General features: G+C 37.1%; 2 protein-coding genes across 8 annotated transcripts in view; both read left to right on the top strand.

The window, feature by feature from the left end:
* Positions 1–5,443, top strand: part of LOC123708992 (transcription factor GATA-4-like) — a 28,570-nt gene extending 23,127 nt beyond the window's left edge. For 3 of the 6 annotated variants that reach the window (XM_045660060.1, XM_045660056.1, XM_045660058.1), the window contains exons 5-8: positions 1,779–1,984; positions 2,818–2,982; positions 3,104–3,293; positions 3,567–5,443. In XM_045660060.1, the coding sequence (XP_045516016.1) occupies positions 1,779–1,984; positions 2,818–2,982; positions 3,104–3,293; positions 3,567–3,832 (827 nt within the window). In that variant the 3' untranslated portion in view covers positions 3,833–5,443. Of the gene's footprint in view, positions 1–1,778; positions 1,985–2,099; positions 2,222–2,817; positions 2,983–3,103; positions 3,294–3,566 lie in introns of all 6 variants that reach the window. The other 3 variants (XM_045660062.1, XM_045660059.1, XM_045660061.1) reach the window with 3 other exon arrangements.
* A 6,564-nt stretch (positions 5,444–12,007) lies between these two features.
* Positions 12,008–22,203, top strand: LOC123708726 (GATA-binding factor 6-B-like). Of its 2 annotated transcripts, XM_045659574.1 has the most exons (9): positions 12,008–12,087; positions 12,566–12,804; positions 16,865–17,549; positions 17,823–18,378; positions 18,459–18,637; positions 18,730–18,861; positions 19,365–19,491; positions 19,559–19,655; positions 20,782–22,203. In XM_045659574.1, the coding sequence occupies exons 3-9, from the start codon at positions 16,878–16,880 to the stop codon at positions 20,837–20,839; spliced, it is 1,821 nt and encodes a 606-aa protein (XP_045515530.1). In that variant the 5' UTR covers positions 12,008–12,087; positions 12,566–12,804; positions 16,865–16,877; the 3' UTR covers positions 20,840–22,203. The 2 variants fall into 2 exon arrangements, with proteins under 2 accessions (XP_045515530.1, XP_045515531.1); XM_045659575.1 differs by lacking the exon at positions 19,559–19,655.
* The last annotated feature ends 1,291 nt before the right edge of the window (positions 22,204–23,494 follow it).

Consider the following 23,494-nt stretch of genomic DNA (forward strand, 5'->3'; position numbering starts at 1 on the left):
GATGCAGCATCTTTTCCGCAGTCGCAAAACCCGTCCACTCAGTAACTTTGCGCTGTTTACCTTGAATTAGAACCATTATAATTAATTAAATTAGGTGGCAGCGATGATGACCCAAGTTCCTTATTACTATTATAATCAATCTTATTAAAAATTATAACACAGTTTTCGTCACAGCGTCAATAGAAATTGACAGAAGGAATTTTGAAAGTAATGAAGATTACAATTTGTCGTGAAATAAAAACAAACATTAATATAATTTTCGAATCGCTGATCGATCGATTTTGAAACGATTGTAATTTAATATTCAGTTGTTATCAGCGCACATGGCCGAGGTCGCATATGGCTGGTATCATCTGATGCATTAATAACAATAATTAAGATAGTATTTCGGTAAGAATTTATAGTTTAGCTTCGTCCAACTTGCGGCTCTAGTAACTATTGTAATTTAACTGCTAAATAATTTTAATCGTCAATTTAGTGGCTAAGTTAAGATAATGCAGTAACAAATTCGGGCTTATTCACCCGCTAAAGATTTATAAATAAATAAAGTAAATCACACACACATCAATCACACTTTTACATCTGGTCCTCTATCTGTATCTGTTTCATGATTATTTGTCAATCTAATAGATAAGTAGGTGTCAGCCCTCTGTGCCTGACACGCCGTCGAGGTTTTGAGCCTAAGGTAAGATGTATTCCTTTACTGTTCGAGCGAATATTAAATGCGCACATAGAAAGAAAGTCCAATGGTGCACAGACAGGGATCGAGACTACGATCTCAGGCAAATAGTCAAAATTATCTTTTATTGTTTAAAATTTATTTATTGTTCAGGCAGTCCTTTTTAATTTTACGCTTGCTTTATACTGTACCAGTCAATCGGCTGTCGTTGTCCTTGGATAGGTACTATGGTATTGATTAATACCAAATAATAACAGTCACGGTCTGCGTTTAATAATTAATTTTAATTATAAACAGTCGAGTGTTCTGGGAAATATTTCCGTGTGAGGTGAGCTAGGTATCACCGGATCACAGTAATGCGACACCAACCCATTGCTCTCAACGGACGGATGTGACGTACATTATACGTACCTCCAAAGTACACAAAGTCCATGTTATTACTCACCGCTATTGCCAACATTACTAATGATATTGAATCATAAAATATGATTTTTAAAGAATCAAAGGACTTAGCTTCTTATAAGTATTGTAAGCAAGTTGGTTGTGTCCAGTAACAGCTTCCTGGTTGCGTTTGCAATGAATGAAGCACGCGCGGCCTTGCGCACACACAAACACACATACATACAGGTCCATTGTCAGGGCCAAGTTCGACGACACTAACATAAACAATTGCAAGTCGCGCCGCTGATCAAGCACTTTTAGTTCTCGCTATGGGTCAGTTATAATTTTAGCTTACCTACGCTTTCTAGTACCTACACTAGATCTCCCGTCTAATTTCCGCAGTATTCTTTAACATTATACCAAGAACCAACATTAAGACATGTTTCTATCCAAGCTGTATAAAATTGTATTGTTATAAAAACGCTAAAAATAATGTACATTACATTTGTTGAACAGACATGAAGTTTATTAAAAGGATATCAGAATAAAATATATTTTGTTTTTTGCTCAGAAATAATTTTGTATTTGCTGAATAAGTTGATAAGTATAGCTGGCGAATGGCTGCGTGAGCGTAAAGTGGAGATGTATGTGTGGTGAGGACGCTCGGTAGGCCGGTGAGCCGGAGGGCTGGTGGGCGGTAAACTTTGGTATCGCGCAGTGGAGCTGGCGGAGGTGGTGACGGATGGCCGAGAGTGCGTCAACTGCGGCGCCGTGCACACACCGCTGTGGCGCCGCGACGGCACTGGTCACTACCTGTGCAACGCGTGTGGTCTCTACAACAAGATGAACGGCATGAACCGGCCGCTGAAGCAGCCGCGGCGGCTGGTACGTCAGCGGCACGCGGCGCACCCCCCCGCCCCCGACGTACGCAGCCCACAGCTCCACTAACCCGCCGCCCGCCACTCACCTCCCGCTCCCGCGATGAAATCCGCGCCCGCCGAGCGTCCTTTCGTGTCCTTGACACTTGTCTTCCTTGCAGTGGCCGAGGGGGCGCCGCCGGGCGCGGATTTCTACAAGAGCTTCCTGTATAACGGCGCCGCCGCCGCGCCGCTCTGCGCGCCCGCGCTCTCCGCCCAACCCGACTACAAACAGAAGAAAGGGGTAGGTGTGCGGAGAATTCCGTCCCTCCACTGTCCTTCGTCCCTTCGGTCCCTCAAAAAACGTCCCCGATCCTTACTTCTCCCCATGTCCCTGACCTCACGCTTACTAACAAAAATCATTGCTTGCTCCAAAATACATAATGCATGTGATTATATACCTCATATATCAGAATTCTAAAACTGTCAAAATGAAATAAATTCTATTTAACTAACAACCATAAGTCCTTCATTAGCTTTGACATTTTACTAAACTCTATTTTATGGCTAATTCCGCTAAGAGGATCACTCTGACCAATGTGTTATTTTATTTTAATACTAAATGTCTAAAACAAAAAAAAATTGTTTGGTGTTCAGAGAATATAGTTTCTCAATTACTAAGTCTCGAGACTAATTGCAAATATTATCTCTTTATCATGTTGGTACCTACGCAAAATCTACTGGGCTGTAACTTGTGCTTCTTTATCGTCGTCATCACCAGCACAGAGCCCAGCAAAAAGCTTGATTATAAATAAAGAGATTAACAAATTAAAATGGTCACGTGGTGTTCCTCTGGCGGATGGTCTTTCTGTGTATTAAGAAAATGGTGTATGTGTGCAGATGGGTACGAAGCGGCCAGGTATGTCGTGTAGCAACTGCCAAACCACTACAACGTCATTGTGGCGTCGCAACGCTCATGGTGAGACAGTGTGCAATGCTTGTGGGCTTTATTACAAACTGCACAACATCCCACGCCCCATCGCCATGAAGAAAGACTCAATACAGGTACTTAATCTATACTACCTTCTTTTTATTGTAGGGTACTTGCAAAAACTAATTTGGTTAAAGTTAGTTGACAACTAACTCGTGAGAAATAGTATATAATGTGACCGTCCAATATTTTCAGACCCGCAAGCGCAAACCCAAGAACAGTATGAAGGCGGAACGTCACTTAAGCAAGAGCATAGCGCACGCAGCCCACGCTGCGCACGCGGTGCAGCACGCCCCCCGTGCCCACCCCCCTCACACTGCACACTCGCCGCACAATTCGCACGCGCCGCACTCAATGCCGTCTTCCGTTGAGGTTAAAAACAACTGTTAGTATTTTTTATTATTTCAATAAATGCACTGTGATTTATTTAATGTAATAGGAGGCAAACGATCCGAAGGCTCATCTGATGTTAAGTGGTACCGCCGCCCATGGACACGGACATCGCCAGAAGGCTCACAAGTACGTTAGTAACTTTTGTGATGCTGTTACTGTGGTAATAGTATTGTACAGTACGTGAGGTGTCGTAAGCCACGAGTTAGAAAGTTTGAGTTACTTACCGAATAGATTAGATCAATTTAAAATTGTATCGTTTTCGCAGGGCTAACGGAAAGGTTGGTGTCGGCTATACAAATGCAAGATATCAAGGAAGAACGTGAGGTCAAAGTAGAGAGCTACGGCTATGGCGGTCCCGTAAAGGTTGAAGAACCGCCACCAGCACACGCGCACTACGCGCCGCCGCTGCACGCACACACGCACGCCCACGCGCATACACACGCGCACACACACAAGGAGTACTACGAGGAGGCGGCGTATGCGCACGCAGCGGACCCCGAACGGCCCACCGTTGTATCTCTGGGCAGCTGAGCTCCAAACGGCCATCCCAACGCACAGAACAAACTCACGGAATCTCCGCGATAGAATCTCACTCGCTTAGTATCCTTAAGGTATCTTCCGCTGCGTGATTCGTGTTATTCTCGCAAAAGTGGTCCTTAATTTATTTCCAATAGGGTGACACAAAACGTGTCTATAGTGTAGTCGTAGTGGAGTCGCTAGTTGACCAAATAATGACTGTGCGCCATTGCAGTAGTGGCGTATGAGTCCTAACAACCTTAAGTTACTATTACTTACAGATGACTGTTAGAGGCCAGCTCTATTTTAATAAAACAATGATAATGTAATCCTACTAGTTACTTATTTGTAAGTAATTGTTACCAAAATAATGTAATAAAATTGAGACTGCGAAACAATCCTAAGATGAATTCCTAATTCGTTTATAAATTTTATAAGTAATTTAAGAGGCTACCAAGTACAATAAATAGGTGACCTCCATGACTTCATGTGAGCATTCCACGAATTTATTATATAAGATTATACACGTTATTCTATAGTAATACTTATTAATTTTATTCCTGTTGATGTTCGCTCAATGTTAAATGTTAAATGAAAGTGTGTTCATTTATTGTCGTTCCAAGCTCAAAAAGTGTGTTGACGTTTGTTAGAAGTATATTATGTTTTTAAATTATATCGGCACGATAATAATTCTGAACTACAACTAAAAAAGTAATCGGCAAAAAAATTATAGTTAGAGTTTAAGTTTGCAAGTTTTTCATATGGCTCTCACGGTAGGACAGCACAGTGCTTCTAGACAAAAAATACTTTATGATAATTAAATTTGAATGAAGTTTTTAATTCTTTAGTAAAATTTAATATTTCCCAGGTGCCTGTCGCAAGGTATATTTGTATAGAGGCAGAAATTTGTTGAATCACTTAGCGAGCTCATAAACCAAAGGTGTTATTTTAATCGTGGTTTTAACTTTCTGTTGTATAAATACGATTTTATATATTAGTTACTATACTTTGTTTTAAGCTAGATAACGAAGGTGCAAATGTATTTTGACATAATAATTTAAATTTAGAACAGACTATTATATTTTACAGACTTTCTCGCTCGTTTACAATGTCTCTTTTATTTAGTGCCGATTGAGAATGACCCATAATAACTATTTATTCTGTGCACTAAGTACTACGAGATGTTGTAAATGAAATATATATATTTATATAATCAAATGTTAATCCAGTGGTAACATCGAAGAGATCTGAAGCCTCTCTGAATGCGAACCGAATTCTATATTTTATTAGAGATATATATTTTATAAAAGATTTACCCTTATATTTAATACCGGCCTAAGATCAATCAAACTCCATGAATGTACTAATTCTTAAATTAGTATCAACTAGTTTTATATTGTTACCGGTAGATGGCTCTGTACGGTATAATGCAGTTACAGACGCCCGCTTTGTCAAAGAGGCAAATTTATAGTTTAAAATTTTATTATATTGGTTTTGTACATAATATTAGTTATTATAATTTTATGGAATAGTCTTATAATAAACTCCAATACCTACTAAAACAAACTTTTTTTAACCCGATTAGTTTAAGTTTTAATCAATACAGAATAGTAGATAGTAATAACAACTTAGTAGTGATTGGTTGGTGAAAAACAATTGTCTAATTAAGTAATAAATTTATTATTATAACAAATAATGTTCATTTATGTAAAACTTGCCTTACGGCTGTGAATTCAAAGGATCATTTCTTCCTCTAAGTAACTTAATCTACACTTATAAAAAATTATCCTTCTAAATTTACATGTACTGCCAGTTCTCAAATCAAGGAATTAAATCGGACGAGAAGAACTGGCATTAACTCTCCGTCTCTCTTTAACATATTATTTAAATTTCTCTATAAATAATCTAACAATATATATATATATAAATAAATTAATTTTATAAAATTAAATTAAGTCTTCAAGCCACGTCTGTCGTTTAAGCGATAAACTGGAAAACTACTAAACGGAAATGTTTCATGATGGTTTTATACCAAGTTCCCGAATGACGGTTTTAAATAACTTTTAAAATTTTGGTTAAACTCAATTTTTTTTTGCAAACTAATGACTCTAATATACTACAGATAATAATAATACACGAGGTCTTATATATAGGCAGATTAAGTTTGCTAGTTATTTTTTTTTATATAAGAGGGGGCAAACGGGCAGAAGACTCATCTTATGTTAAGTGATAGCTGATACGCCGCCCATATACATTCACATTGGCATTTTTTGAGAATTGTTACGCTATTTTCTTGTACTTATGTTGAATTGGTTTGAAAACAAACATTGGTGAGCACCTGGTTCCACATTGTGGTGGTGCAAACGACAAACGTCGAGGTGGTACGGATCGAATTTTGTATTCTGCCTCGTATATTTTATCAATCCAACATTTCAGATGCTTTCTAGCATAGCATGCTGACATCAAGCAGGGTAGTGTAAGCACGTAAAAATACTATTAACACTTACTAAATAATTTAGTATAAGAGTTAAAGTACCTATTTGATATTTCCTAAAACAATTAACTAGAAACAAAACGAATAAACAAACATGACAGCAGGTTGGTAAGATAAGTAGAAAATATAATAATAAAGAGATTACACATAAGACCAAAAATACTGATAATTATAATAATGAAATATACGAGGTTAAAGAGAGAATGACAAAAGTTTTAATTTTTTTCATAAATGCAACACAACCACCTATAACCTTTTAGACTTGGGCCTATTATATTTGTATCTATTTCGTAATCATTTATTTATTGTAATTGGCAACTCGTTGATCCTTCTATGCCTGACACACGGCGTCGACATTTTTGCGTTAAAGCATGCGCTTTATTGACGATGTTTTCGAGCGAATAAAATGTCCATGGAGCACAGCCGGGTGTCGAACCTACGACCTCATGAATGAGAGTCGCCAGAGTGTATGAAGCCACTAGGCCAATACTGTCCAGCTCTTTGGATATAAAACATAAAATTTTATAGAAGCTATAAATAAAAGTTTTTCTACTGTAATTGTTAAACGATTGAACCATTTATGAAACAGTATACCGCGTGCTCTGCTTATTACATAACATACATATATATAACATAAATATGTTTATTTATTTAAATCTTCACAACTTTTTCCCGAAGGTGTAGGCAGAGACCACGGATCTCCACTTGCCTCTCGTACCTCTCTCTTCATCCACTTTCATGACATTGCTCGTCGGCTATGGATACTTTTAACTCTAGTGTGTCTTGGATTTGGTCCATGTATGTCAACAAGGCCTACCCAACCCGACTTCGCCAACCACGGTTGTCTTTTTTACCGTCAGGAAATGCGTATATGCATATCCCTGCGGTATTTTACTCCAGCAGGGATTATATGGGACCCAAACTCAATATCTACAACTCTACTATATAACTATAACCTGACGGATGCCTTCAGCTCGCCAACAGTTGAGCCATATCCTTACCCCCGCCAAACGCGAAACACGGTTGCCTTGTATTCACCGTTTCTCATTGATCCGTTCCACATAAACCACTTAAGCATTCTCTACCGTATCCTTATCATTACGTACCCTTTTAACAAACACTGCTCTAAGAAATACAGCTTCATACACGCGAAAAAATATATGCAGATTGTAAGCCATAAATGGCAGTTTTAAAAAGCCTTTTGAACACGTTAAATATAATTTTTATGTGATCTTTGTGGCAGAAGTGATGAACCTTGAATATGGAAATAGTTGAAAATGTACTTGACCTTAAAAAACATGAAATCTATAGTCATTATATACTAAGACCCTTATTATAAAACTAATCAGTTCATTGCACCGTTTTGATTAAACTCATCTCTCTTTTTTCTTAGCGTAAACACCATTTAACAGATATCACTTAGTTTTTGTGTACATTAAACTTGTTATTAGAAGTAAAAATCTCACAAAGAACACATTTGTAATTTACTTGACCGTGCAAAGTTTTGCCGACGGCCTTTTAAAACCACAAGAATAATCCGCCAAATAATTTTATATTATACAATTTTTATTTGGATAAATATTTGAGATTTTGATGTAATGTCTGGCATCTTTAATCCATAATAAAAATATAAGAACCAAAGTAACCCATTTATTAAAGTATTCCTTTTTACTTATATCATTATGTTTATTACTACTGTATTTTTTGAACGGATGACCTCAAAAAGTTTATAAGGGAATAACGAAAGCTTTGGCAGATTATTGTAAATAGTATTATCGTGTTTATTATGCTAGCACTTTGCTGTTCCAGTTTACGGCACAGGTACCTAGAGGTGAGTACGTGTTACCTACCTACTCTTTGTCATTGTGTAAGCACTCAAGAGCGCTGAAACGTGGGGATTGCGTGATACACCGTTCTTGAAATTCCGCTGCGGTGTGGTGCGGCGTGGGGTAGAGGGGACAGTGAAACAATATGGCCGCTTATCGCGTCACGTGTCGTCGCCGCCCCGCGCGTCTCTCACCCACTCACTCCAACACTTTATTAGCTTTTCACGGAAAATATTCGACGAAAAAAACAAGTGATAACATCATGATGAGGTCGAGCGGCGCCCATCAATAATCCGCGGACGTATCGAGGGCTTATCGGATCGCCGGACACTCCGCCCCGGCCCCACGCCCCGCACCCACACAAGAGCACAATCACACACGGAATCACACAAATTGCAGACGAGTCACCAGCTCTCGATAGCTGGTCTCCCGCAGGAGACAGGCGCTGCTCGTGTCGGGGCGGCCAGTATAATGAGGAGACGAGCTCTCGTAATCAAATCTGTGGAACTTGTATCTGATAATTACTGCGTATCAGGGATAGTGCCGTCATATCACGGCCTCATATCGTCGCTTGAGGGACGAGGCGGGGGAGATGATGACACGTCGCCGTTCCCTACAAATATTTGCCCGCGCCGGCCCTGTTTGCTCTCCTTATCACCCTGCAGTCGTCCCAGCCGCGGCAGCAGCCGGCCTAGCCCGCTCTCAACACCGCCAACTCCGCTACACGCTCTATGTATTAGATACTATTATCAAATCTCGAAGATAACCAGCACATTAACGCCTAGTTAAGATAAACAAGATAGCAGTTTGCATATCTTACACAAGCCACTGCTGGGGGGTGGGGTCATTGCACTTGACTGTTCTACATACGAGCACAATTCTCCAGACCTTTTATACGCATTTGCAGCTTAGTTAGCAAAAGCAAAAGTCGCATTTACTATAACTAGATCAAAATGTCTCTATATTTTCATGTCTGCCTCTCTTCTATAAGTACTTTACTGAATGCAAAGCATTACAACACCTCAAAAGTGTTTCAGTTGCGTACCTTTCTTTAGTTTTGCTACATATCGCGACGTCTATATAAAGATACAAAGTATAATAAATTATCTATTTATCTCACTATTTTGTAATGATATCGTAAAGATAGTATACGTGGGCATTTATCTCATTATCACTGGAATTACGTGCATTGATGATTCAGGCATAAATTAAACTGAAGTTTTATACGCTGTCATAACTTGAAGAAATCTTAGTTACGTTAATAGTAAATATATAAAAATTGGACAAAGCAGAAGAGAATTTTAACAATGTCAAGACGTCAAAAATGTCAATTATTTTATGCATAAAATGTCTACAATTTAGTTTTCGTATTATTATGGTATTTATGATGTATGAACTAGCAAAAGGGCAAACACTGTACACGTTATGAATTATGATAGATAACATCAATGTATTGTAAACAGCGGAGCGGCGGGCTGGTTAACAGTTTCTTGTTTAAAACTGAGAATTTGTTTTACTGTGTATGGCAAAAATATAAAATCATTGATCTGTCAATAAAACTGATGCTGATAATCTTGTTTATATGAAGATATTGACAGTAGACAGGCGGCTGTCGCCTTATCATACACTTCATCAATTATCAATACACATCTGATATGTGCGATATGTAACTAACATTTTCTTAAGGAACGATTTTTTAACTTCTGTGCAGTACAAGAAACAATATTTTTTTACGAGTTCAAACGTAAGGTTGAATTAGTAACGTATGAAATATTTCCTAGAAGGAAGTGGCGTCATTGCTTAAACAGACTTCGTAGTAATCTGTATGAAAACCGATACATTGGGACTAAAACTTGTATCGCAGTAACCAGAGACAAAACTTAAATTTCCTTTTTAATTTACTTTATTTTTTCTGTTTAGCACGGAAAGAGATCGCTTACTAGCGTTACATCTCGTTGCAATCAGTTTTATTACCCAGTTTATTTCATTTTTATTATCATGTGAGCAAACATTTTTTGTAAAGTTCGTTTCGAAGCCTAAAGGAAAGTGTAAACGAGACCAGAAACAAGAGCAGTATTGTTTTATTTCTGTAATCAGTGTGATAATTACTGATAAGAGATTACACCGATGTAACGAGTCTGCCTATCCTTAACTATGAGATATTTTAGTGAGAATATTGTGAGCCTGCGACACAACCGTAAGGTGTAGATAAGCATTGATCTCGGACGTGAGTCAGGCTGATATACTGATATCGCGACAAGTGTCGATAACATAATATATTGGACATTCATATCTTTTATTTATTTGGCTTATATTGCTATAACTTTTGACAGCGTTGCCTAGCGAAAAAATACGTCTATATTACGATTCAATTGCCAGCTGCTACGAGCTACGTAGCTGTGTAGCGGCGTAGTACGTAGACCTATTTTGTAATAATTAAAACCTAAAATTGTGTTCTCCAATTATGAATTGGTACTATCAAAGGAGAAAACACAAGAAGAAGATCATATATCTAAAATAAGACAGAATATGTTTTCATAATGATGATTAATTAATTATTTTATGTATAGAATTCGTTATTGCATTTGGACCGATAAAATTCTTGGTTCTATCTGATTAATTTTTAAAGTCTTTGGCACTAAAAGATCAATAAAACTATACAAAAAGAGAGTTCAGCAACTTATGCATACAACAAGAGCTCAGCTCCGGGTCTCCTGGAAACGGACTGCGTGTTTCGGCTTAGAAGGACGAGACTTGCCGCAGTTTCACAGTTTGCGAGTTAAGAAGGGAAAAGAAATCATTGGATTTGCATTCCCTAATTGCCTTAAAATCATACAATCTGGTAAAATCAAAGAGGCAGTGCAGATGGGTGAAGGAAAAACGTCTTAAGATCCTTGTTTTAATGAAATGATTATTAGTTAATTAGAATTAATTTTATTCATGTTGTCATTAGCAATAATTATTATAATGTTATAAAATTATCTCAGATAAAATCACTCAGATTTGTCGCTAAGATATCGAAACCCCGACAACAGTTATTTAAGAATTTTCTTTTATTCGTATTTTATCTTCCTAGAATTTTCAGCAAAAAGTAATTACAGTAACTAGTAATAACTATATTAGTACTTGATGTATGAAATTTTACTGTATCGAAACTATGACTGACGGTCTAACTCCTGTAATGAAGAGACACCAAAAGAATATTCTAGCTATTGAGCTGAAAATACTTTTGATCTGAGGAGAGCGAAACTTTGCGATCTGAACGTATTATGAAGTTTAAATTTTACAAACTCCAATAGTTACAAAATGATTAAGTACTTTCCACGTTTTATTCGAGCCTATTGGATTTTGGCCTAGAAAAATCTTGGGTCTAACCCATCCTTGATTGACGCATGGTAGGATGCGTAAGCTATCTGGTTTTAATAATAATAATAATTTATTTGCAAAAATATTATGGTGGTACAATCCAAACGCATTTTCTGCCACATATAATGGCGTGCAAATTTGTCTTACATAATTAAAAAGTAGAATTTTAAATTTAGCAGACTGTCCTATGATCTTTATTATGAAAATAAGTATATAAATAGTAGACACGAATTAATAATAATAAAGGGAGCGAACAGGTATTATGTAACGAATTTTGGGGGGAGGGGGAGAATTATTATTTCCAATTATGAAAAATGTTTAATAATTGAAACGAAATATTGTAGTAGTGTGTGTACAGCGAGTGCGCAATTAGAGCGATGATCGATGTCTTCTGTAAGCCATTGATTAGATATGGGCATTAAATTTATCAATTTTTTAAAGTTTTTGTTATAAAGATAACATCGAAATTATTGTCTCGACATTATTTTTTTATCGATTCGACGATATGATTATTAATGCTAAGCTGTGCAGTTGTTTTTTAACCGTGAACTAAATATTATTTTCCGAATACTGTGTAATTGGTCGTAGGTATTTATTCATACTTAACTTGTATTAAGTTTATTAACAGCCATTTTTTTTGCTAAAAAGGATTATTACTGGCAATATTTGTTGTATTACGTACTAAAATAGTTTTTAAAAACATTTACTTTGTATTTTTGATATTAAGTTTCTGAATGATTGTATTTTAATTACTTCGTAAAATTTGGGATTGTTTAGTAGGTTAGGTTAGTAGTTTTGTTTAGTAGGTTAGTAATTCACATTCTCCTAAAATATAGTTCCTACTATATCAGCAAGATATATGTTCCGTTATAATTTCTTATAAAATTTATAATTTTAAGAAAAAATATAGTGTCAGTACAGTAAAATCTCCCGCGTTACAATAAGCTTATAAAATGAAAGTTATTACTCAACACACAGAATTCTGAAGTAGACTTTCCGTAGAAGAAGCGTACTCTAGATTTATAAAAAGTATCATTGCTTAATGGCTGCGTTATTTGACAGAGCGTCTCGCGTAAGGGGAAAAATTGAGAAAATTATGACGACCAATCACACGGCTGTACTCCTCCCTTTTCCCCCCGGTGCCCCCTCCCCTCCCCCCAGGTAAAGAGCTTCGACGCGATAACACAGTGCGGTGCGATAGCGCGCGATTGGGACGCGCGGCGAGCGGCAATGAGTGCTCTCTGTACACCTCAAATTTACCTAACCCAGCTTAATTAGGACGCTTACATATTACAAACACGGTGAGTGCCTGTAACATAAGTCTAGTATACCCTCACGACCAGTCATGGACGTCATCTTAAGTTTTTAATGAAAGGCAACTATCGCCTATAGCCTTTTATTTTCACAACGCTAGACAGTTAGAGTTAGGCATTTGGTAAAGTTTTAAATAATTTCACCTGCCACATGGAAGCTATATTTTTGTGTTCAGAAAAGTCATTTTGTTTTTACATTATTTTTGTTAACCTACCTAATTTATATTTAGCGAATGTAAAGTCATTGACTATTGATGACTAATCTTTTGTTATAAATTATGGGCTTAATACTAGTTTGTATAACTAAGCACTCAGTTTCTTAAGACTTTTTGCCAAACATTGCTTCATTAGATATTTTAAGGCTTTCCTAAAATATTGTTTCATAAAAATTAAACATTTGAAATCACTACAACACCCTTTGAATTTTGGCAAGAATTTTTGCGTCCTTATCAATTAAATTTTAGCCATGAATACACTTTAGTTATCACACCGACTATTGGTGAGAATCAAACAGAAGTTCTATAGAGTGTTTATACAGAAGGAGATCAGATGTTTTCGGTTTATAAGAATTATATATGCCACATTGATTGCTCGATCACAAAGGAATTTTATTTCTAACTGCCTCCCGAATTCGATCGCATTAAATTTTTTTTACTTAGCCTATTTTTTTTACTTTTTAGTAACAACTACATATGGAACATTTTGCTATGCAACCCTACGGAAACTGTTAGCTGTTCCGGAAAAAAAACCTACGTACTAAATAAAACAAAAAATTTCCTCTCCATAAATACCCTCATCTATATTTATATAGATAATCTCTTATTCCATTTTTTCTGAAATCCGGCAGCCGCGGCTTCGGCATTCGGCTAAATTGGTTGTGACGATAATGTTTTAAGCGATGAAAAATTTGCTCTGCGATAGTGGTGCTATCGGGTGGTGAGGCTAAGTACTTATCGGACCACCCTAGTATATATATTCTAGCTTGGTATCTAGTACCACTTTACCATAGCATACCATAACTTATAACGTTACGGAAGGCTCTGTTTTACGTTAATATGTGGTCGTTTATGTTTCGAATAACACACGGAGACAATTCTCAACGTTAGTATAATAAAATATTACCATTATAATTCCAATTATATTTAAAATTAATAAGTATATTTATACAATGAATCATCCTTAACTTCAAGGGAATGTAGGTCTTTAGTTAACGAAACGAATATTGTACGGAGAAAACAATTTAGGTTTCTGTGTTTGTTACAAATTACTTAAAAAGACAATGCTACAATATCCCTGTGTAACATAGGCTATATTCATCTCCAAAAAGTGTAAATCAATCCAGACCAATGCAGAATCTAGTTTTCGCATCACAATCCCGACGCGACCCTGGTAAGAATTCAACGCGTTTGAATCTTAATTTACAAAAGTATTTTCTTCACCATTTACATTACTCTTGTATATTAGTTAATTGACTATGTAATTCGCATGCATTCTATATATATATATTGTATGCAAAAATATAATTATATAACTGGTAAATCAACGATTTTGGTAATGAAAGCGAGCAGAAATACAAGACAAACAAATGCGTCATCCATTCTAATTCAGATTAGAATTAAGTACAAAAATGTGTTGGCTGAAGGCTGCGGGCATAATGCTGTGCGTGAAAAAAAATTGCAAAAATGCAGTATGCATTTTGTTTTTGAGAACTTTCATTGCATCTTTAGAGGGTAAAATGCAATTTCTAAACTAAGTCCGTGATAGCATAAATCTATTACTTCAAGGCTAACTGATGTTTTTTAAGGCTTTTTAGTATTTTCCATGTTTAGCAAGTGGTGGTAGCGTACCACGGCTACAAATATATGAACATGGTTAAAAAGCGGAAGGTTTAAAAATTACATCCAATTTTTCATGAACATGAATTTTTAATTTTTTTACTAAATGAAAATACGAAAATTTAAATACAGCCTATTCCTAAAGAAAAATAAAAACATAAATTTAATAGAATTAAATACACAGAACTTGTTTCGAATTTGTATTCGACGGGGACATGTCATATATTCAACTGGAAGGATTGAAAATATTTACCGTTTTAATTCATACGAGTACATATTAATAATATTAATTAAGCTTCATTTATTCCTTGAAACATGAATCCATATTAACAAAAGAACATTTATAATTTTATATAAAATATTTTATATAGAGTATAGACCTCCACTGCCTCCATCTCTCTCTATCTTGAGATTTTTTCTCCTAATCTTCCATACCAACTTCTTTTAGCTCGTCAGCCCGCCGTGCAAGAGACCGACCTCTTTCTTTTCCTTGTTACCTTGTGGTGGTGGCCCTTTCCACCTTGTTACCATATTTGTATTTACACCCTGATAAAATGTATAAATACAAATTTATAACATATTCTACAACAATCTTCTTATAATTATAAATACATATTATATTATAAGCAAAATAAGTTAGAGTAGGTATTCCGATTGTGACTTAAACAAAACTTTTATATTTAGGAATGTCATATTATTTGATGTTAATATAATACTACTCACTGTAATTCTTCGTAGTTCTTGTGGTTTGCCTTACTTAAGTGTTAAATATGCTGGAATTCTAACGATTTACAAGAAACAGAGCAATGTGGCCTAGAGGCTTCAGCTTCAGCTACTTTCCTAGAAGGTTTTAGCGCCACTGGTTTTCTAACGATTTTAATGCCAAGATTTATTTGACTAAAACGGGTACATTTCTAATAGAATGCGGAAAAGAAAAGAAAATTCGCTAAATGATTCATGCAAATATCATAATTAATTGCAATACAATTGTCGGGTACCTAGAACATTTTTCGTAGAGCGAAAAATGGTCATTTATAGGAAAAAAATTAGAATTATTTATTTTTAATTATTTTCATTCTTACACTCTCAAAGAAAATACTTATAAGAGCAACAGCTATATGCAGACATGACAAAAACAGAAAAAAGACAAAAATCTATATTTATTGATTTAGTAGTTTTCGTAGAAATTTTGAATATGGTTGGTTCATCCAAATAGCCTAAAATTAAGTAAAAATTGTATTGAATTACTGAAAGAGTTTCATTGATGAAAAATTTTGTTGCGTTAAAACTCAAGTCGAGGGTTCTATTACCCAACATTGGGTGTGACGTCGTATATGTGTGTGTCGGAAGAGGCTCGATCAACAAGCCTTATCAGCGAGATGTGCCCGTTATCGCTCGCGAGCAAACACTATCCCGACCCCACATCACATACCTCACCGAAATTAGCTCAATAAAATATTGATATAGCTGGATGCTCTAAATCATTTAAATTTCCTTCCAAGAACTTACATAGATTTAACGCGACATTTTTCGTATTAGTAACGTAGCTTTGTTAACGGAGTAGGCATAATGTAACATTATGATTTATTACTTTAATTAAAAACTCGTTTAATTATTGTTTTATATGTATGAAAAGTATACATATGCAATAGTCGTTATGTATATGTAAACGTATAGTATACATCTGATTAGTTTAGTAGATCTCACTTGGTTAAAAATCGATTAATCTATTATTTAAGTAGCTTATAAGTTCTGCGCTTCTTATATGTTCCCACAACGCTGGCATATTTTTTTCCTTCATTCAGGTTTTAACATTACTGATATAAGACAAGACTGACTGTTGTAAATGCTAATTTTTAAAATTCAACACGCTGTACAGGATTACTTCATATCTGCAACAAAGGTTTGACGAATAAAACAAAGATTGTAAATCATTTTAACATACTTGTGTGAATTACAAGGATGACATTAGAAGTATGACTTCGATAGGAGATGACCCTAGTTAAACTCCTTATCTAGAATTAAAACAAAACTAGAGGCCGTAGTTGTCGCGTGCGGCGCCGGCGCCGACTGTGTTCCCTATTTGTAGTTCCGAGACGAGTCGCGCCTTCCGGTCAAATGTCGCGTGTTGACACGGCCGCGAGCAAACACGCCGTCTGTACTGAGTTCAAAGAACTCACCTTCCTTAACTCTAACGCAAATCAACCTTTCAGTTAAACTCGAATTATGAAGAGCATGCAGTTGTCACGTGGGGAGGATCCACAAGCCGATAACGGCAGTGAGGCGTTGCAGCTTGTTAAGAACGAGGAGCGGGTCGAAGGCACAGCCGGTGCTAATGAAGGGGAACAGTTGCCTGAGGGCGAGCAGCAGTCAGTAATCACATCGCGCCGAGCGTTACGAACTATCACAACAGCTGGACACATCACCGAGACTCCCGAAGGTATAGATGACGTTAAGGACGAGCCACCCGAACCGCAGTTGGAACCCTACCGTACGGCCGCAGAGTCCGAACGACCATACGATGAAGAACGGCTGCGCGCCGCTGAGCAAGACGCGGCACGCTACCTCGCTTTTAAGCAGGAGCCCTACCGTGCACAACAGCCGCCTTCACCGTCTAATCAGATGGATAAACGCGCTATCCCAGCTTACCGCGCACCTGCAGGGCGCCCGCAATACGGACGTAGTTTGGCGCTGCGCTATGGAGCACCGTACCACGTTATAGTATCACAGGATGGCGAAGAAGCGCCGCCCGATGGAACCGAGACCTACGCAGGAGAGGCTGACGCGCGTCACTATGCTGTAGCCGCCGCTTTGCAAACTGATCATGGGCCTACTTTAGAAATGATCCAGACAACAGCTCTCAATAATCAGCAAGCCGTCGGTGTCGCTTACCAACAGGTTTGTAACAATTCTGTCTTTGACATATACATCACAGTATAGTAGAGGCATGGTTATAATTTACAAAAACAGTTAATTTTAAAAAGATTTTGGTAGCCTAAAATGTAGTTTAAGATAAAAAAAAACATAGGTGCAGTATTAACACACAGTGACGTAGGCTACCTCGAAATACGCCAATAGATAAGCATCTGTGATTCATGGTGGAATTTTTAATTTCTAAAAGTAAATTTTCTGATATTATTACTGTTAAAATATTATTATTTTCTGTCAAAGGTGAAGTACGAAGGGCGTGGATCGGGAATCGCAGGAGGGGCGGGGAGTTCTGGTGGCGCTGGAAGCGCAAGCGAAGCGGAAGCGCGGGCAAGCACGTATGCAAGCTTGCAACCTGTGACGTCAGTGCAAGGCGGATATACTTACGCACAAAGTCCTCAGTATGCCACTGGAGGCTATGGTGCCTACGCGCCTGCCGCACCCACTAAAGAGCTGGTGACGCTGTATGGAGGTGGCGGCGGTCGCGGTGAGGATAGCCCGCCGCAATTGCTATACCGCGCTGATCCCACTCTGGCGTCATCGGGATTAGGCACTCGAGTAGTATACGGCCAAGCTCCTTATGAGCCGCCGGCTAGCCCTGCGCCGCAGCAGGTCACGCTGTACTCGCACGGCAGCGCGGTGCAGTACAAGGTGGGCGGTGAATACCTCACCCAGAGTGGAGTTGAATACGTACCTGTCTCTGGATACGAAACTGGTCTGCTTGTTGAGAGCTATGCACCACCCTCGCAGCCCTGGCCTTCGCATAACTTGTTACCTATGGATGAGCAGTTTGACCCTGGTTAGTACCAAACTGTGTTGGATATTCAGAACACAATTAACGTATATAATTTAATTTTCATATCATTAATATGGACATAGGAATGGCTGGCATGGGCGAAGTCAAGGAGTGCGTGAACTGTGCGGCCGCTACCACACCGCTGTGGCGCCGCGACGGCACCGGTCATTACCTGTGCAATGCATGTGGTTTGTACACGCGCATAAACGGGGTTAACCGACCGCCACTCAAAGGACAGAAGGCAAAGCCACAGCAAGCGCTGGTAGGTACTCCGACGCTCTGTACGACCAGCGAGGTTATTGACGGTAGTCACAGTATCCATTGTTCAGCAACTTATGTTTTATCTTGTTTCAGCCGACCAACGGCAACCGACGCGTAGGGGTGACCTGTGCAAATTGTCGCACATCCAACACGACGCTTTGGAGGCGCAACAACAACGGTGAACCAGTATGCAACGCCTGCGGCCTCTATTACAAGCTGCATAATGTAAGTCACGTTTGGCAGATATCACGCGATTGCACCGATTACAAGTGATTAGAGCGGTAGCAAGCAGCAGGTATCTAATCGAGCGCCGCAGTTATCAGGGAACTCCTCAGCAAATATTGGGCCTGTATAAAAAAAATCAAAACACAGGGTCTCATCTAATCTCTCGAGATAAACGCGGGGCTACCGACTGATAGAGAATTATCATTGCGACCACGAATATTCATAATGAGATAAATTATCTTTTATCAATTATCTCTTCGTGAGTAGATACGCTTGTTTAAAGGATGATAGGACTGCGTGGCGCTAGATTACGAGGAGTTTCCCCGTCGGCCACCTGTCTCTGTCACCGGACGCCGGATCAGCATGCACGGTGACATCACCGTGCTTAATGTCCTTACAGCATCAGGCATTATTAGCTTTGTTATTAATTGAATCACGATTTACTGTCTACAGTTCAAATTCAAATCCCGTATATTAGACGCTTACGTAGTTACTTTCTGTAGGTCAACCGGCCATTGAGTATGAAAAAGGACGGCATCCAGACTAGGAAACGGAAACCAAAGAGTATGGGTGGTGGACATAGCGGACATGGTGGACACGGTGGCGTATCCCGGGGCGGCGGTTTAACAGGTATGTGTGGTGAAATGTCGGGTGTATAAATGACGCAGGCAGATACTGACAGTGGTGTGGTCCGCAGTGGAGGCACACTCGCACAAGGTGCTGCCTCCGCTGTACGCAGCTGTGGAAGGCGCCGCGCCACTGCTGCTGCTACCTGCAACGCACCACGAAGGCGCGTGAGTACATACTCCTACGCCTCTTCCCTCTCGCTCTTTATTGTTCTCTCTTGCTCACACGCTGAAGTCTTCTAGAAATGCCGACGCGACCCTACGATATACAATCAGACCGAAGTCATCTACATTACGCAGTGTTGAAACTATGAAAATGTGACAACAGTGTCTTGAAATTATCGTTTCCAGGGTCCCGCTAGCATTCTACATATAATGTGTACAATGCATGCGCACTAGTACCACTAATGGCTTACCTAATTGAAGCGTAGTATTTGCACAGCACTATCTCGAGGTTGACGGGCTTAGCGCACTTCACTCTACGTATACGGAGAGGCCTTATATGAGTGTAATAATACCTATGTATAATATGATAAATAACATTTAACGTACTAAATTGTATTGCTATATAATATATCGTACATTTACATAATTTATTTTTATATATGTACAGAGAACTGAATCTTGGACAAATAATGTGTAAAATCAAATAGTAATAAAATATAGGTATGAAAATCAAAATCAAATTAAGACTAATAAGGATGATAAAATTTGTGGAGATAAAAAACAAAGAACGAAACCTCTCTGGGCCTCAGATTTCTGTCTCATGATTATTTGTCATCTTGTGCCTGACTCACGCCCTCGACTTTTTGGGCCTAAGGCAAGCTGGTTTCCTCACGATTTTTTCCTTCACCGTTCGAGCGAATATTAAATGCGCATATAGACAGAAAGTCCATTGGTGTACAGTAGTAAGCTATAAAAAGCTTCATTGATTAATTTACGTTTAGCGAGAGTTTTCAATTTATTGAGTGTTAATTCTCTAATTTCCCTTGGGAGTTTGTTGTAAAAACGAATACAATTTCCATATAAGGAGTGGTTTATCTTCTGAAGCCTGGTTGGTCGTACGCTTAAATTAGTTCTGTTTCTCGTACTGGTGAAAGTCATAATTTGTTTTAAAATCGTTTGTATTTGTGCATAAAACAAGGCTTCAATAATATATTGACCAGATAGTGTCATAATATTTAATTCCTTAAACTTATTCCGTACCGACTCCCTTCTAGAAATACAATAAATACAGCCCGCTTATTAAGTTCGATTATTAGTGCCTTAAATTAATATCAGTTTATTCCTGCAGGCTATCAGCGTTAGATCGAGGAAGTGCTACACCGACGTCGCACTACAGGCCTCCCTAGTGCCAAGGTATACTACATTGCTCAATTCCTCGCTTAACATTAATCAGTACAATGCAATGGGAATCTGCTCTCAATAGATGAGTATAACATACTACTCAGTAAGGATGGATACAATTGAAAAGATTAATTGATATTAACTTAAGAACGACGGTATCAGAAAGATTTACTCTGATTTTATTGAGTAATTTATGTTATGACAAACTTTACTTTACCACTTAGCAAAGAAGCTTATACAAATGGAAGATATAAGTTCTTACACAGCGTTTAAAGTTACTTATGGTATTTAAATTCACAACTGTCACGATTTAACTATTAATCCACAATAAAAGATTAATAAACTGTCTTTAAAATTACGATAAGTTAACGATTTCTAAAACAAAGAAGTTTTTCTTTTCATGTAAAAGATTTGTTAGAGGAAACGCCACTAAAATTGTATTTACCGACCGCTTTCTGAGTTCTGTAATTACTTTTAATGTTATAGGTGTAACAGATATGTAAATAAAATCTTTATAGTACCAACTGTGTACGAATAATTAATGTATGTACTTAGATTATATTATCTTTTAAGCCAAAGATAAAGTCAAACCAAAAAGCGAAATGCGAATGCGGTAATTAATAATTATTAAAAATCAGGCGTTATGGGAAATTTTAATCTTTATTACGAGATAGCCCTTAGTTCACCTCTTCTAAATATGTCTGTTAAATGAAGCGAGAATAATTGCTTCTAGTCTTATGTGAAAAGTTAGCTAAAATCTTTATCTTGAGGTTGATAGAGAATAACGCTGTTTAAAAGAGGTTATACTTTGGTTTGCAAATACGGTCATGTGCCTTTACTTTGAAATTAATTGTATTGTAATTGCAACTTTAATGCTTGATGTTATATTGTATGCTGTATCAGTCTTTCTTTGGCAGTCATGGTGACTCTTTAACTCCTTTTCTTTAAACAGTTGGACAATTGAAGAAAAATGTTATTCTTCTAAGGCTACTTAAGGTATAAGATACCACTAGCCTACCACGTAACTTCAATAGCGATCCGAATTTCAATAATGAGTTTACCTACCACGTAATTCCAAGTTTGCGATATCAGCCATCTGAATATTGAGACATAATAGAAAAGAAATAACTTGTCTTTGAAATCGTTATTGAAGTTAATATTAAAATAGTCTATAGACTATTCTAGGGTTTTAATAGCGATGGGTGTCGCCATCTAGCGGACTACGACGAATTTATAGTATATAACGTGCCAGTGAACAATTAATATATGAAATAGATAATATTGTACAGGCATTTATTTATGTTTAGTGATTTTAAGTAGACGTTTTTGTAACATATGTAGTTTTAAGTGTATGTTTTGTAATAAATCTCTTGCCATACTTCGTGTTTTAATTTAAAAAACCCCAGGTTTTTTTGTAGGTGCTGCATATTACATCTAAAACTTTGATTTTCATGACCTGGTATATAACTAAAAAGTAAAATTCTACAATAATACTTTTGTTTTATACTTTAACATAGATGATACAAACCCAAATTTTTATATTCGCCAAGATACCGTATCAGGTATCGTACGCTTCTAATTCTTTGGAAGTCGGGGTCAAAACCTGATTCTAAGATTATTCGGTTTAAATTACAAAATTTTAAAATGCTCTTTTCTATGTAAAAAAGAGTTTCACGTAAGGCATAGCTATTTATGTGCTTCAGTGACATCTATGTTATTTTACCCGAACTAATACGACCCATTCATTCGTATCTACTAGATGGCGCCAAAATCTAGGACCGGCATATAGAAAACAAAATTTAATAAATTAGTCTATACATATATAAGTATTTTACTCCTATAGCTAAACTATTGATAAATTTTTCTGTTATTAATTCTAATCTATTAATCTGTATTTCATAGTTCTGTTCTCTAACCAATAGATGGCGCTTAAAGCATGTTAAAAATGTATAAGAAGAATTTTATGGCATACTACAATTAAATATTGGACTGTGTTCATGATATTATGACTTGTTTTTATTCTACTTAACCGAGGACTAAATTATTTTTCTCCTTGTTATATAACATCTTACTTAAGGTATTATAATTTTTTAATATTAATGTTATAAATAAAAACAATATTTTCAAAATTGTACAGCAAGAGGTTCTTAAATAGGTATTGTGTAAGTCCATACTAAAGTATTTATAATCTAAAAGAATTTCTAAATTTCGTATGAGTATATAGCAACTCTAGACAAACTCAAAATAACTTTATTCATACAGGTAACTAGTACACTTTTGAACGTCAACAGAAAACAGTTCGCAAGTCAAGGGCGTTGAGCGGGCAACAAGAACTGGCAAGAAACTCCACCACCCTTTTTTATCGCCAAGTTTTGAGTCACACAATTGGTTTGAATTGGAGCAAATCAATCCGACCGATTACGATAATTTAAATAATCTTAAAATTTATAATTTACGTTTAACGAGTTTTGAATTTATTCAATGATAATTCTCGAATTTCACTTGGGAGTTTGTTGTAAACGAATACAATTCCCACGTAAGCAGTGGTTTATGTTTTGGAGCCTGGTTGATAGTAAGCATAGATTAGTTTTGTCTGTCGTTTGTTTTAATATCGTATATATTTTTGTCTCTTGACATAATTCTTTCTATTAAATGATTCA

This window comes from Pieris brassicae, chromosome 4, assembly GCF_905147105.1.
Source record: "Pieris brassicae chromosome 4, ilPieBrab1.1, whole genome shotgun sequence".
NCBI lineage: Eukaryota > Metazoa > Arthropoda > Insecta > Lepidoptera > Pieridae > Pieris > Pieris brassicae.